The 13,710-nt window shown below is 42.3% G+C and overlaps 1 protein-coding gene across 1 annotated transcript in view; it reads right to left on the reverse strand.

Moving 5' to 3' along the window:
• Positions 1-13,710, reverse strand: part of GRK7 (G protein-coupled receptor kinase 7) — a 112,794-nt gene that overhangs the window by 24,337 nt on the left and 74,747 nt on the right. The window contains exon 3 of the mRNA XM_053708970.1: positions 12,015-12,286. Within this exon, the coding sequence (XP_053564945.1) occupies positions 12,015-12,286 (272 nt within the window). The remainder of the gene's footprint in view (positions 1-12,014; positions 12,287-13,710) is intronic.

Raw genomic sequence — 13,710 nt, forward strand, 5'->3', positions numbered from 1 at the left:
CAACCACCAAAAACACCCATGCTAAATAGTTTAAAAATTTTGTCCTGAGTTTAGAAATACCCAATGTTTACATGCTCTGCTTTTTTTGCAAGTTATAGGGCAATAAGTACAAGTACCACTTTGCTATTTCCAAACCATTTATTTTTCAAAATGAGCGATAGTTACATTGTAACACTGATATCGGTCAGGAATCCCTGAATAACCCTTCACATGTAGATATTTTTACTCTAGGCCCATTTTGGTATATTTCATTCCACCATTTCACCGCCAATTGCGATCAAATAAAAAAATCTTTTTCACAAACTGTAGGTTTCTCACTGAAATTATTTACGAACAGCTTGTGCAATTATGGCACAAATGGTTGTAAATGCTTCTCTGGGATCCCCTTTGTTCAGAAATAGCAGACATATATCGCTTTGTCATTGCTTTTTGGTAATTAGAAGGCTGCTAAATGCCCAGCAGTGAAGGGGTTAATTATGTAGCTTGTAGGGTTAATTTTAGCTTTAGTGTAGAGATCAACCTCCCACTGTCAGTGTGCCAGGAATCAGACTGAGACGAGAAGTGCAAAAATAATCACACCTTTATTAATAACAAAAAATGATAAAAAGTCCACAAGTCAAATAACAAGCCAAGAATCAAAACCAGAGCTGGTAGTCAGACAAGCCGAGTCAGGAGCCAAAGCGAGTAGTCAGACGAGCCGAAATCAGGAACAAGGAGAACAGCAGAGTCAGGAACAAGCCAGGGATCAGGAACCAGGGAGGACGTCAGACAGCCAGGTAATACACAGGAGCTCTCACAAACAGGTCTGAGACAACGCAAGGACAAAGCATACTGAACAGAGGCCCTTTAAATAATAAGTGATGACATCACAATTCTAAGACTGCATCCTGTCTCACATGGATGATGTAAACCAGTCTGGCCATAAAAGGAAGTGCAGGAAGTGAGCAGCATCCCCCACAATGCACCAAGTCAGGAAGAGAGGTGAGTAAAATGGCTGCCAGCAGCACATGGCAAACAAGTCAGGAAAAAACCCTGACAGTACCCTCCCCTCAACGACCCCTCCCCCGCAGGAGGACAAAAGGTTTATTAGGGAAAGGGGCATGGAAGGCACGGAGGAGGGCGGGAGCATGAACATCAGAGGAGGGAACCCATGAATGCTCCTCTGGACCGTAGCCCCTCCAATGAACCAAATACTGTATGCGGCCCCTGGACATACGAGAGTCAATAATGCTGCTGACCTCATACTTCTCATGGTTGTCAACAAAGATAGGACGGGGATGAGGCAACACAGTAGTAAACCGATTACAAACCAATGGTTTCAAGAGGGAGACATGAAAAACATAGGAGATGCGCATTGCAGGAGGAAGGTCAAGAGCGTAGGCCACATGAATGACCCATCGGAGTATTCGAAAAGGACCAACATAACGGGGAGCCAGTTTATTGGAAGGCACATGAAGGTTCAAGTTGCGGGAGGACAGCCAAACTCTCTCACCAACCTGGTAGGAAGGTGCAGGCAGACGCCTACGATCAGCCTGGAACTTTTGGCGCTGCATAGAACGATGAAGGGAATCCTGAATCTGCACCCACGTGGAACGGAGTTGCCAGAGATGCTCCTCCAAAGCCGGAATACCCTGAGACATAAATGAATCGGGCAACAAGGATGGTTGAAACCCATAATTCGCCATGAACGGGGATAACTTGGAGGAAGCATTAATAGCCCTATTACGAGCAAACTCCGCCCAAGGTAACAGTTCAGACCAATTATTGTGGTGATCTGAGACATAGCAACAGAGGAACTGTTCCAGAGCTTGATTAGACCGTTCCGCAGCCCCATTGGATTGAGGGTGATATGCCGAGGAGAAGGAGAGCTGCATCCCCATTTGAGCACAAAAGGAACGCCAAAATCTGGAGACAAACTGGCTACCCTGGTCTGACACTATCTCCTTGGGTAATCCATGTAAACGGACGACCTCACGGGCAAAAATTGAAGCAAGCTCCTGAGCGGTAGGCAACTTCTTCAAGGGAATGCAATGTGACATTTTAGAAAAACGGTCAACCACAATAAGGATAACAGTATTGCCATTGGAAACATTGAGCTCGACAATGAAGTCCATGGAAAGATGTGTCCAAGGATGCTCACCATTAGCAATAGGTTGAAGAAGACCCACAGGAAGACGTCGAGGAGCTTATTCTGTGCACAAACTGAGCAGGAGGCAACATACGCAGCAACATCAGAATGAAGACCTGGCCACCATAATTGTCGAGTGACAGATCAAATTATTTGGTTCTTGCCTGGGTGACCTGCGGCTTTAGGATAGTGGTAAGTGTGCAAAAGTTTAGTTAGAAGATTCTCAGGAACAAAACACTTACCACTAGGTTTCTCAGGAGGTGCATTGGTTTGTGCAGCATGGATTTCCTCCCCCAAGGAAGAAGTCAAATTAGTACGTATGGTAGCAAAAATATGGTCAGGAGGTATAACTGGAGTAGGTACAGACTCCTCCTTGGACAGAGGTGAAAATTGTCGAGAGAGGGCATCAGCCCTAACATTCTTACTACCAGGCAGGTAGGAGACCACATAATTAAATCGAGACAAAAATAGCGCCCATCTGGCCTGTCGGGGCGACAAACGTTTTGCTTCAGATAGATAAGTTAAATTCTTGTGGTCAGTAAGAATGAGCACTGGCACGCTAGTACCCTCGAGAAGATGCCTCCATTCCTTGAGTGCCAAAATTATGGCCAGTAATTCCCTGTCACCAATTTCATAATTGCACTCCGCTGGAGACAATTTCTTAGAGAAGAAACCACACGGATGCAAGGAACCGTCAGGCGTAGGATGTTGAGACAAGAGGGCACCTACTCCAGTCTCAGACGCATCGACCTCAAGAACGAAAGGCAGGACAGGGTTAGGATGAGCCAGAACTGGAGCGGCAGCAAAGGCAGTCTTAAGACTATCAAAGGCCTCAATGGCAGTAGGTGACCAATGGAGTGGATCATTCTCTTTATGGGTCATGTCTGTGATAGGCTTGACCAAGGAAGAAAAGTTTTTAATAAACTTTCTATAGTAATTGGCGAACCCCAAAAAACGTTGAATAGACCGAAGACCAACTGGGCGAGGCCACTGCAGAACTGCAGATAACTTGTCAGGACCCATGGAGAACCCTGCAACAGAGATAACATAGCCTAGGAAGGTTACTTGAGTCTGATGGAACTAACATTTCTCAAGTTTACAAAACAGGCCGTTCTCACTTAGTCTCTGAAGAACCCGTGTAACATCAGAACGATGAGCCTCAAGTGTGGGTGAGTGTATGAGGATGTCGTCTAAGTACACCACAACACACTGTTGCAACATATCTCTTAGGACATCATTAATAAATTCCTGGAAAACAGCAGGAGCATTACATAGGCCAAAGGGCATTACAAGATACACATAATGCCCGCTCCTGGTGTTAAATGCTGTTTTCCATTTGTGGACCTCCTTGATCCTAACGAGATTGTACGCTCCTCTCAAATCAAGCTTAGTAAAGACCGTAGCTCCCTTGAGGCGGTCAAAGAGTTCCATAATGAGCGGAATAGGGTAAGCATTCTTAATGGTAAGACGATTAAGACCCCTATAATCGATGCATGGTCTTAACTCGCCACCCTTTTTCTTCACAAAGAAGAAGCCAGCCCCTGCAGGAGAGCAGGATTTGCGGATGATCGCCCGCGACAGAGCATCGGAAACATACTCCTCCATAGCACAATTCTCTGCAACAGACAGAGGGTAAACCCGGCCCCGAGGAGAAATGGCTCCGGGTTGCAGGTCTATGGCACAATCATAAGACCGGTGAGGAGGCAACGTACCGGCACGCACCTTGTCAAAAACGTCTAGGAACTCTCGGTACTCCTCTGGCAATTGAGATACTGAAGAAGTGCACAAGACTTGAACTGGTTTCTGAAGACAAGTGGAAATACATTGCAGAGACCACGACAAAATTTCGGACCTGCGCCAGGGATAACTCAGAACAACCGGAAAATGCAGAGAGTTTATCACCTGGAACTGGAGGGTTTCAAAATGGAGAGACCCAATAGCCATGGACAACGGAGCGGTTTCGTGAGTAACGAGTGCGGGCTGAAGGGGCCTGCCATCAATGGCCTCAATAGCAAGCGGAACGGACTGAGGCAAAACAGGAATGGAGTGCTTCGATACAAAAGCACTGTCAATGAAATAGCCCACAGCACCGGAGACAACAAGAGCTTAGGTGACTATGGAGGAGTCCACCCAGGAAAGGACAACCGTGACCAAAGGTTTCTCCTTTAGCGGTTCTGGGGACAAGGATAAATCACCTAAGGTCTGCCCCGACAGGACCTTAGGTGTGAGCGTTTCCCGGCCGTGTAGGACAAGACTTCAAAAGGTGGCCCTGTAACCCACAATAGAGGCAGAGCCCCTCCCTCCTCCTAAAGGCCCTCTCCGCCGCAGAGAGATGTGTGAATCCCAACTGCATCGGCTCAGCAGTACCTGGTGACTCGGGACCAGGAGACATGGGAGGAGAGGGAGGCATGGGTGGGAACGAACACGTAGGAGACAACGGTACAGGAGGCTTCCGCAAGCGCTCCTTGAAAGAAGGCCTCTCACTTAGTCTGATGTCAATTAGGATCAAAAAAGACACCAATGCCTTGAGATCCTCTGGTAAATCTCTGGCAGCAACTTTGTCTTTAATCGCATCAGAGAGCCCATGAAAGAAGGCGGCAACAAGGGCTTCATTGTTCCAGCCTACCTCTGAGGAGGAGCGAGCTGGAACATCAAATACCCTTCGAAAGGAGACCACAAATTCAGGGTCATTTGAAATCACAGGTTTATTAGTCTCCCACAAGGGATTAGCCCAGGCAAGAGCTGTGTCAGAGAGTAACGAGAGGAGAAATCCCACCTTAGCTCTGTCAAAGAGAAATGCCTGAGGTAACATCTCAAAGTAAATGCCCACCTGGTTCAAAAACCCTCTGCACTGATTAGGATCGCCTCCATATCGCTGAGGTAGAGGTGCAGAACCGGACATGCTCCTGGTAGGCATAGGTGCAGCAGCGGAAACAGGAGCAGCCATAACTTGCGGGACACTTTGATCCAAAAGTGCAGTGCGAGTCAGCAGGGTTTGCAGGTCTAGTGCAAATTAATCCAAGCAGTGATCCTGTTCATCCATCCTGGAAATTATGGCAGGTAACGGTGGATTATTAGCACCATCAAGATTCATGGTCCTTGCGTAATGTCAGGGTGCCAGAAATCAGACTGAGACGAGAAGTGCAAAAATAATCACACCATAATTAATAGCAAAAAATAATAAAAAGTCCACAAGTCAAATAACAAGCCAGGAATCAAAACCAGAGCTGGTAGTCAGACAAGCCGAGTCAGGAGCCAAAGTGAGTAGTCAGACGAGCCGGAATCAGGAACAAGGAGAACAGCAGAGTCAGGAACAAGCCAGGGATCAGGAACCAGGAAGGACGTCAGACAGCCAGGTAATACACAGGAGCTCTCACAAACAGGTCTGAGACAACGCAAGGACAAAGCATACTGAACAGAGGCCCTTTAAATATTAAGTGATGACATCACAATTCTGAGACTGCATCCTGTCTCACATGGATGATGTAAACCAGTCTGGCGATAAAAGTGCAGGAAGTGAGCAGCATCCCCCACAATGTCAAGTCAGGAAGAGAGGTGAGTAAAATGGCTGCCAGCAGCACATGGCAAACAAGTCAGGAAAAAACCCTGACACCCACCTGAGACATCCCACCCCCTGATCCCTCCCTTACCCCTCTCAAACAGCTCTCTTCCCTCCCCCACCTCAAAATTGTCACTGCCATTTTAAGTACTGGCAGAAAGTCTGCCAGTATAAAAATAAAAGTTTTTTGTTGTTGTTTTTTTTAAATGTTATTATATATTTTTTGCAGTGTAGGATCCCCTCTTACAACCCAACCTCCCTGAGCCCCCCAAACAGCTCTCTCTAACCCTCCCCCCTCTACCTATTTGATGCCATCTTGGGTACTAGCAGCTGTCTGCCAGTACCCAGTTTGGTAATAATTTAGCCTTATTTATTGGGGAAAAAAAATCCCATTTTCTGCAGTGTAGCTGCCCCCCTCATTAGCAAGCCCCCCTCCCAGATCCCTTTAGAAGCACAGATCCCACATAGGATCCCCCTCTCCTACCTCCCCCTCCTCCCTCTATCTCAGTCAATGCGGTCCCACTCCCTTCCCGCCCTCTTCCCGCCCTCCAGCAATAGGCCGCCCATCCACCTCCCTCCAAGCCCTCCCACGCCACCAACGATCTGCGCTATCGCTGGCCAATGCAGAGAGGGCCACAGAGTAGCCCTCTCTGCCTCAGTGTCTTAGGAAAGGGTATTGCAGGATGCCTTAATGTCGAGGCATCACTGCAATACCCTGAAAGTGGCTGGAAGTGATCACGATCACTTCCAGCGCTTGAAACCCCAGAGGATGTGCCAGGCACGTCCTTGGTCATTAAGGGGTTAAAGAGACAGTAAAGTCAAAATTAAACTTTCATGATTCGGATAGAGCATGCAATTTTAAACAACTTTCTAATTTACTTCTGTTATCAAATTTACTTAGTTCTCATGGTATCTTTTATTGAAGAATAAAACTAAGTAGGTTTGACTTTACTGTCCCTCACACATAGGTATCTGGAGGGGGGGGGGACTTGCCCCCCCTGGAATTTTGCTCCAGATAAAAAGTCAAGCACCATTTTTTGCAATTACACAGCTAGATTAAACATTACCCTTCATTTTTGCTTTTAAAATAAATATTACTCTTCTAGCTGTGTTCTTGCTAGAGAGTGCCAGACTTTCTATGTGTTGTGTTAATATTTTTATTTTGTAATTTTCGATATGGGCTTTACACATAGACTGCCTGAGTTGCTGGGAGCTGTGCAGCTGTCTGTGAGTGTTAATGAGTACCCAGGGCTGTGAGTTTTGCAGTGGCATGGAATGTGCACCCAGCCCGGTTTAAAAGTGCAGTCAATTTCTGTATTTTGTATGTCTCTAGGTAAATTACAAAAAGCCTTTGTCACCCTTGTTTGTTGCACAGTCTGTATGTTGAAGTCATGCATTGTGTGGCTGTATGTTAGGGACCCAGGGAGGAAGAGACTCTGATGTAGTCCCGGGCTTGTACCATTTGGTTGTTACTAACTCTACCATTTTGATTTTAATCTAGCTGTGTGCTTGCAAGAGAGTGCCAGACTTTCTATGTTATGTGTGCATGTGTGTGTTGTAAATAAAAAAAATTCTTTAGAATATTGCAGCCCCCAAAAAATATAATTTTTGGGCTTGATGTTTTCAAATCATATTTTTCAAACCCTACCTTATATCTAAGTACTGTATAAGCACTCACTTTAGTCAGTCTTTTAATGCCAATGAGTTACCATGTTTAAAATTATGTGCAGCTCATGCGTACAAGAAGCTTCTCATTTTGCCACTGATATTATTATGCTTAGGGTATTTTTTTGCCCCCCCCCCCCCGCCTTGAAAAAAAATTGTGGACTCCCATGCCCTCACATACACATGTCTAAATACAAACAAGAATTACAGGTAGGTTACATGTAGCAATAGAGTGGTTTAAAGGGTGAAAGAAGGATAATACATATTTAAAGGGATTATAAAGATAAATAAAAAAGGTATAAAAGCATCATTTATGCTTACCAAATTATTTCTTTCATGGTGGTGAGAGTTCATGATCCATTACTCCTGGAAATTACTCTTCGTTATCACTAGGAGGAGGCAAATATTCCCAAACCCCAAGATCTCTATAAAACCCCTCCCACCTCACATGTACCTCAGTCTTATGTATAGTCAAGCATAGTGAGGTAAGAAAAAGGTATAGGAGCCCTAAAAGGAGCAGGGAAAAAAGATGTGATTAAAGAAAATACTAAATCCAAAAACACAAAAGAGGAACAACAATTTTTCTGCTAAAGTTATCTGAAGAAACAACTTTAGGTAAAAAAGTAGTCCATAACACTGCCTTATCCAGATAAAAAACAAGATAAGGAGGATCACAAGAAAGAGCAGATAACTCTGAAACTCTTCTAACAGAAGAGATAACCAAAAGGAATACAACTTTCAAAGAGTGCAACTTAATATCCACCTTATGCATCGGTTCAAATGGAGGAGCCTGCAAAACTCTTAACACCAAGTTAAGGTTCCATGGAGGAGAAATTTGCTTGAGCACAGGCTTAATATGGGCCAAAGCCTTAACAAAACCATGAATATCAGGAAGAATAGCAATCTCCCTATGAAATAAAACTAAAAGAGCAGAAATCTGCCCCTTCAGATTACTGACATATAGGCCCTTATCCAGACTATCCTGTAAGAACTGCAAAATCCTATGAATTCTAAAAGAATGCCATGAACAACCATGATCTATACACCATATGATAAATCTTCTTAGTTACAGTCTTACAAGACTGAATTAAAAGGATACTGTACACCAATTTTTATATAACTACATGTAATAGACACTACTAGAATAATATGCACATATACTGATCTAAAAATCAGTTGATGAGGTTAGGCTGGGACAACCAGTGAAAGTGGCTGAAAAAAACAAGATGTGCAGACACTCCCCCTTCCCTGCATATGAAAAGACAGATAACACAAACAGGAGCCAGCAGTAGTCTGTAAACACACGTATACATCTGACACTGTGGGGCTTAGTGAGTCTGAAAATCATCAACATGTTATTAAAAATAAACAAAACTTTACATTTTAACAAAAACACTCCCAGATTGGCTATATAAATGGATAATCTCCAAAACATGTATGCAAAGAAAAATCTAGTGTACAATGTCCCTTTAAGGTTTCAATCAATGAATCAGAGATACCTCTATGTCTAAGAACTAACCGCTCAATTTCCATGACATCAAGTTCAGAGACCTGACATCCCGATGGCCAAGCAGGGCAGCAGGACATCTGAATTAGATCTGCATACCAAATCCCATGAGGCCAAGCTGGGGCAATCAGGATTATTGAAAATTTCTCTAGGCTTATCTTGGAGATCACTGTGGGAAAAAGTACCAGAGGAGGAAAAAGATAAGCAAGCTGAAACAACCAAGTAGCTACTAAAGCATCCACAAACTTTGCCTGAGGATCCCCAGACCTGGGAAGTTTGTTGTTTAAACAAGAAGCCATCAAATCTATCTCTGGGAGACCGCAAAGATCCACAATCTAATTGAACACATCCCGATGAAGAGACCATTCCCCTGGATGTAGAGACTGACGACTGAGAAAGTCTGCTTTCCAGTTGTTCACTCCTGTAATGTGAACCGCAGAGACTAGACAAAAATGTATTTCTGCCCATAAGAGAATTTGAGACACTTCTCTCATGATGGTTGAGATAAGCCACTGCTGTGACATTGTCTGTTTGTAAATGTAGATGAGACTCCCTTTTCAACAGAAGTGAAGCCTGAAGAACCCTGAAAATAGCACAGAGTTCTAGAACATTTATTGGCAACCTTGTCTCCCTAGGATCCCAAACTCCCTGTGCTCTAAGAGACCCCCAAATAGCTCCCCAGCATCTGTAGTGATCACAGTCCAGGTAGGCCTAGCAAAACAAGCCCATTGAATAATTAAATGATCAACCAGCCAGCAAGACAGACTTGTACTAGGATCCAGAAGAAAACATTTTGAGACAGCTGAGTATGATCCCTGCACCACTGACAAAGCATACAAAGCTGAAGAGGCCTCGTAAAAACGAGCAAATGGAATTGCATTTAAAGCTGCAATCATGAGACCCAGAACTTCCATACAAAGAGCAACAGAGGGAAAAGAGAGAGACTGAAGTTTCAGACAAGCTGAAACCAATTTTAGCCTTCCCTGTTAGAGAAAGACTCATGGAGACTGTTTCTATTTAAAATCCCTAAAAAGTTACCTTTGAAGAACCAAATAATTCTTTGGAAAATTGATTTTACAAACATGTTGTTGAAGAAACAACAGTCTGTTGGTATGAGATCTGCTAAAGGTAAAGATGGAGCTTGAACCAAGATATTGTCCAGGTAGGGAAACACTGCAATGCCCTGAATTCTGATCACAGACAATAGGACACTCATAACTTTTATGAATATTCTTGGAGCTGTAGCCAGCCCAACCTGTAGAGCAACAGACTGAAAATGCTTGTCTAGAAAGGCAGACCTCAGAAACTAGTGATAAGCATCCTTTAAATCTATTGTGGACATAAACTGACCTTGCTGAAAAAAGGCAGAATAGTCCAAATAGTTTCCATTTTGAAAGAAGGAATTCTTACAAACTTGTTCAGAGCTTTCAGATCCATGACTGGTCTGAAAATACCTTCCTTTTTTGGAACAATGCAGAGATGTTTGCAAAGGAACGGGTAATCATTCCCATAGTTTCCTTATCTGAAACAGACTGGAAAAAAGGTTAAACCTTTAAACGGATTCCTTGGAACATTGGACAGAATAAAAACTTCCTTTGGGAGGCCTTGTTCTGAAACCTCTCTGATAACCCCAGGAGACTATATTCAGAACCCAGGGAATCTGAGACAGACTGAAAGCAAGCTTCCTGAAAAAGGCATATCCTGCCCCCAACCAGAACCTTTGGATCAGGGGCTGCACCTTCATGCAGATTTGGTAGTAGGGATAGATTTCTTAGCCTGCTTTGACTTGTTCCAGTTAGCACTAGGTCTCCAGACTGGGGAAGATGTGCCTTGCTTCTGAGCAGAGGAGTCAATCTTTTGTTCTTTATTCTGATGAAATGAATTAAAATGATTAGAAGCTTTAGATTTCCCTCTAGACTTTTTGTTTTAAGGATGAAAAGCTCTTTTCAGTAACAGTAGATATTATAGAATCTAATTTATAACCAAATGTTTTTTTCCCTGAAAAGAAAGAGACAAAAGTCTGGATTTTTACACCATGTCAGCAGACCAGGACTTAAGCCATAAGGCTCTCCTAGCGTGGACTGCCAAAGACATGCTTTTGATAGTGATCTTCATAATATCAAACACAGCATCACAAATAAAAGAATAGGCACTTTTGAGTAAACTTAAAAGATTTTCACTAGCGAGTCATTAGAGCACTGTTCTGAAAGACTAGATAACCAGTAAGATGAAGCAGCAGCCACACCAGCAATAGAAATAGCTGGCCTAAGCAAATACCCTGCTTGTAAAAAGGCCCTTCTATGCAAAGACTTTAGTTTCTATCCAAAAAGTCTTTTAAAGAAAGTAATGTCTTACAAAGGGATAGTAGTACGCTTAGCCAGAATAGAAATAGCCCCGTCAACTTTAGGAACAGTTTCCCAAAATTCAGCATTAGCAGCAAGTAAAGGATATAACTTTTTAAACCTTGCAGAAGGATTAAATGAATTACCTGGCTTAGACTATTCCCTAGAAATAATTTCAGACAGCATCAGGGATATCAAATACCTCAGGGAGATTAACAGTTTTAAAAACGTAATTTAAACAATTACAAGGCTTATAATCTTCGGAAACCTTATGTCCCAGGGCCATATATATTAATAAAAATATAATATAATATAATATATATATATATATATATATATATATATAAAGAATAAATTTCCAGAATAAGGCTATAGAGTGTCTAAATGTTAAAAAAATTATACTTTATTCTTCAACCTCCACCAGCAGAGGCAAAGTAAAGACTGAGGTACACGTGAAGTTGGAAGGGTTTTTTAGAGAGCTTAAGGGTTTGGGAATCTTTGCCTCCACCAAGTGGTAAGGAAGAGTAATTCCCAGGAGTAATGGATCATGTACAAAAAGAGAGAGTAATATGGAGCAGCAGAAGCCACAATAGATTGGGATTATGTGAACAATATTAGGATATATACGGAGATTTATTTTGATGCATGTTGGTTTATTTAAGGTGACAACTATAAAAGCATTACAGTTAAAGGTATTATGCCAGACACAAGAAGGTTTTAAAACTTACTTCCTAGTTTGTCTGTCATATACCCAAATGTATCAAAGTCATCAAGTTTTAAGCCACATCAGATGCAAATACCGATGTTTCTCACCTGCTTCCCAGTCGGTTTTCTGGTTTCTTAGCAAGGAAGAGTCTACAGATGTCTTTTGCCTCTTCTGTAAAGTTTGGATGTTGGAAGACGACTTCTTCCTCCAAAGTTCTCCTTTTTACATCATCCTTGTTGGGTTTCTGTTTAGGATCCTTGAAAGGGGTTTGGCCTGCAACCATCTCATACACTGTGCATCCCATTGAAAACCAGTCAACAGGGTAGGAGTAATTCTCATCCTTCAGCATTTCAGGGGCCATGTATCCATTAGTTCCAGCCTATAACACAATGATGAAATCAAATAAATGAGTAGTAAGGATAGGCACTCAAGTGAGATGTTAATACAGGTATCACTCGTTTTACAATGGTTAATGTTACAATAACAACCTATAAATTATGGCATTCACATCATACACCCAAGAGTGGGACATAAGAAAATGACATACAAGTAATGAGTTTTTACATTCACAATATCTGTTTCAGAGGTTTAAATAGAATATTATTGTATTAATTATGTTAGTTTTGATAGGTGTCTGAAACTCCTTGCCTTCCCATTGACTATATAAGTAGGTTCATTTTACACAGATTTGTTGTGCAACTGATCCTTCAGGGATAAACCAATCGGTTATCTGTAAATATAGTTCATTTGACAAAATAAACCCACATTTTATCATTACTCCGGACCCCAATCTCAGAACAGCTGAATCCCAATTGGCCATTGCTTCACAACTATTCTTATGTGCAATCTGTACAAACAGGGGTCTACTCCAATCCATAAGATTTCCCTTTAAAGAGACATACATGGCTTTTAGTATGTTTTTCAGAATCAAAGACATGCTAGTCCATTATTAGAAACACCAAGTAATCCACAAGCTTTTAAAAGGCATTCATGCGCAATAACACCTGTTACTTGCATGGGGACACGTCTAAAGCTGTATTACAGTCAGTTAGAGCTTTCTAAACTTCTTTCACCTGCGACCCCTTTTTACATTGGAACATTTTTCATGACCCCCATTATTATAGTATAGTCAAACAGTGATGTATTTAGGTTGTGTGCTGCCTTATGCACTCAAAATTTTGCTGCCCCACTATGCCCCCACTCCAAAGTTTTAGGCCTTTTTTGGCAATAATATTTTTTGTCAGGGAGTAATGTGATTTTTTTATGGCATTTCCAAAATAACTGTTCACATACACAGACAAACGCACGCGCACACACATCTATCTATTGTTGCAACATGTATAAAAAAACCTCAAAGATAAAACAAAAGGTAAGTGAGGGCACTAGACAGCTGAAGATATCAATAAACAATTTAACAAGCGCAATCTGATATATCACAAAATATTAAGTAGGGACGTCTCCCCTAAAACACCTTTGTTATAAGTAAAAAGATGAACAGTTAAAATATCGTTAATCACATGCGTATCATATGATGGAAAAGATATAGACCATCCAGGTCTTTAACACGAGTATACCACCTTATATTATACAGCAACTCTGTCTAGAGATATACAATGTACTCCGTATATAACCATCTGTCAAGGAGCAGAGCTACCCTGTGTGCAGGAGGTGAAACCCTATGGAAAAGAGCAAGTAAATCCAAGGCAATGTACAGATAGGGAGGATCCAAAAGGCGTAGTCAGAATAATATGGGTCAGTCCAGGCAGAAGGTATAATATTCGAGAGTCAGGCCAAAGGTCAAAA

The sequence above is a fragment of the Bombina bombina genome, chromosome 4, assembly GCF_027579735.1.
Source record: "Bombina bombina isolate aBomBom1 chromosome 4, aBomBom1.pri, whole genome shotgun sequence".
NCBI classification, from domain to species: Eukaryota; Metazoa; Chordata; class Amphibia; order Anura; family Bombinatoridae; genus Bombina; species Bombina bombina.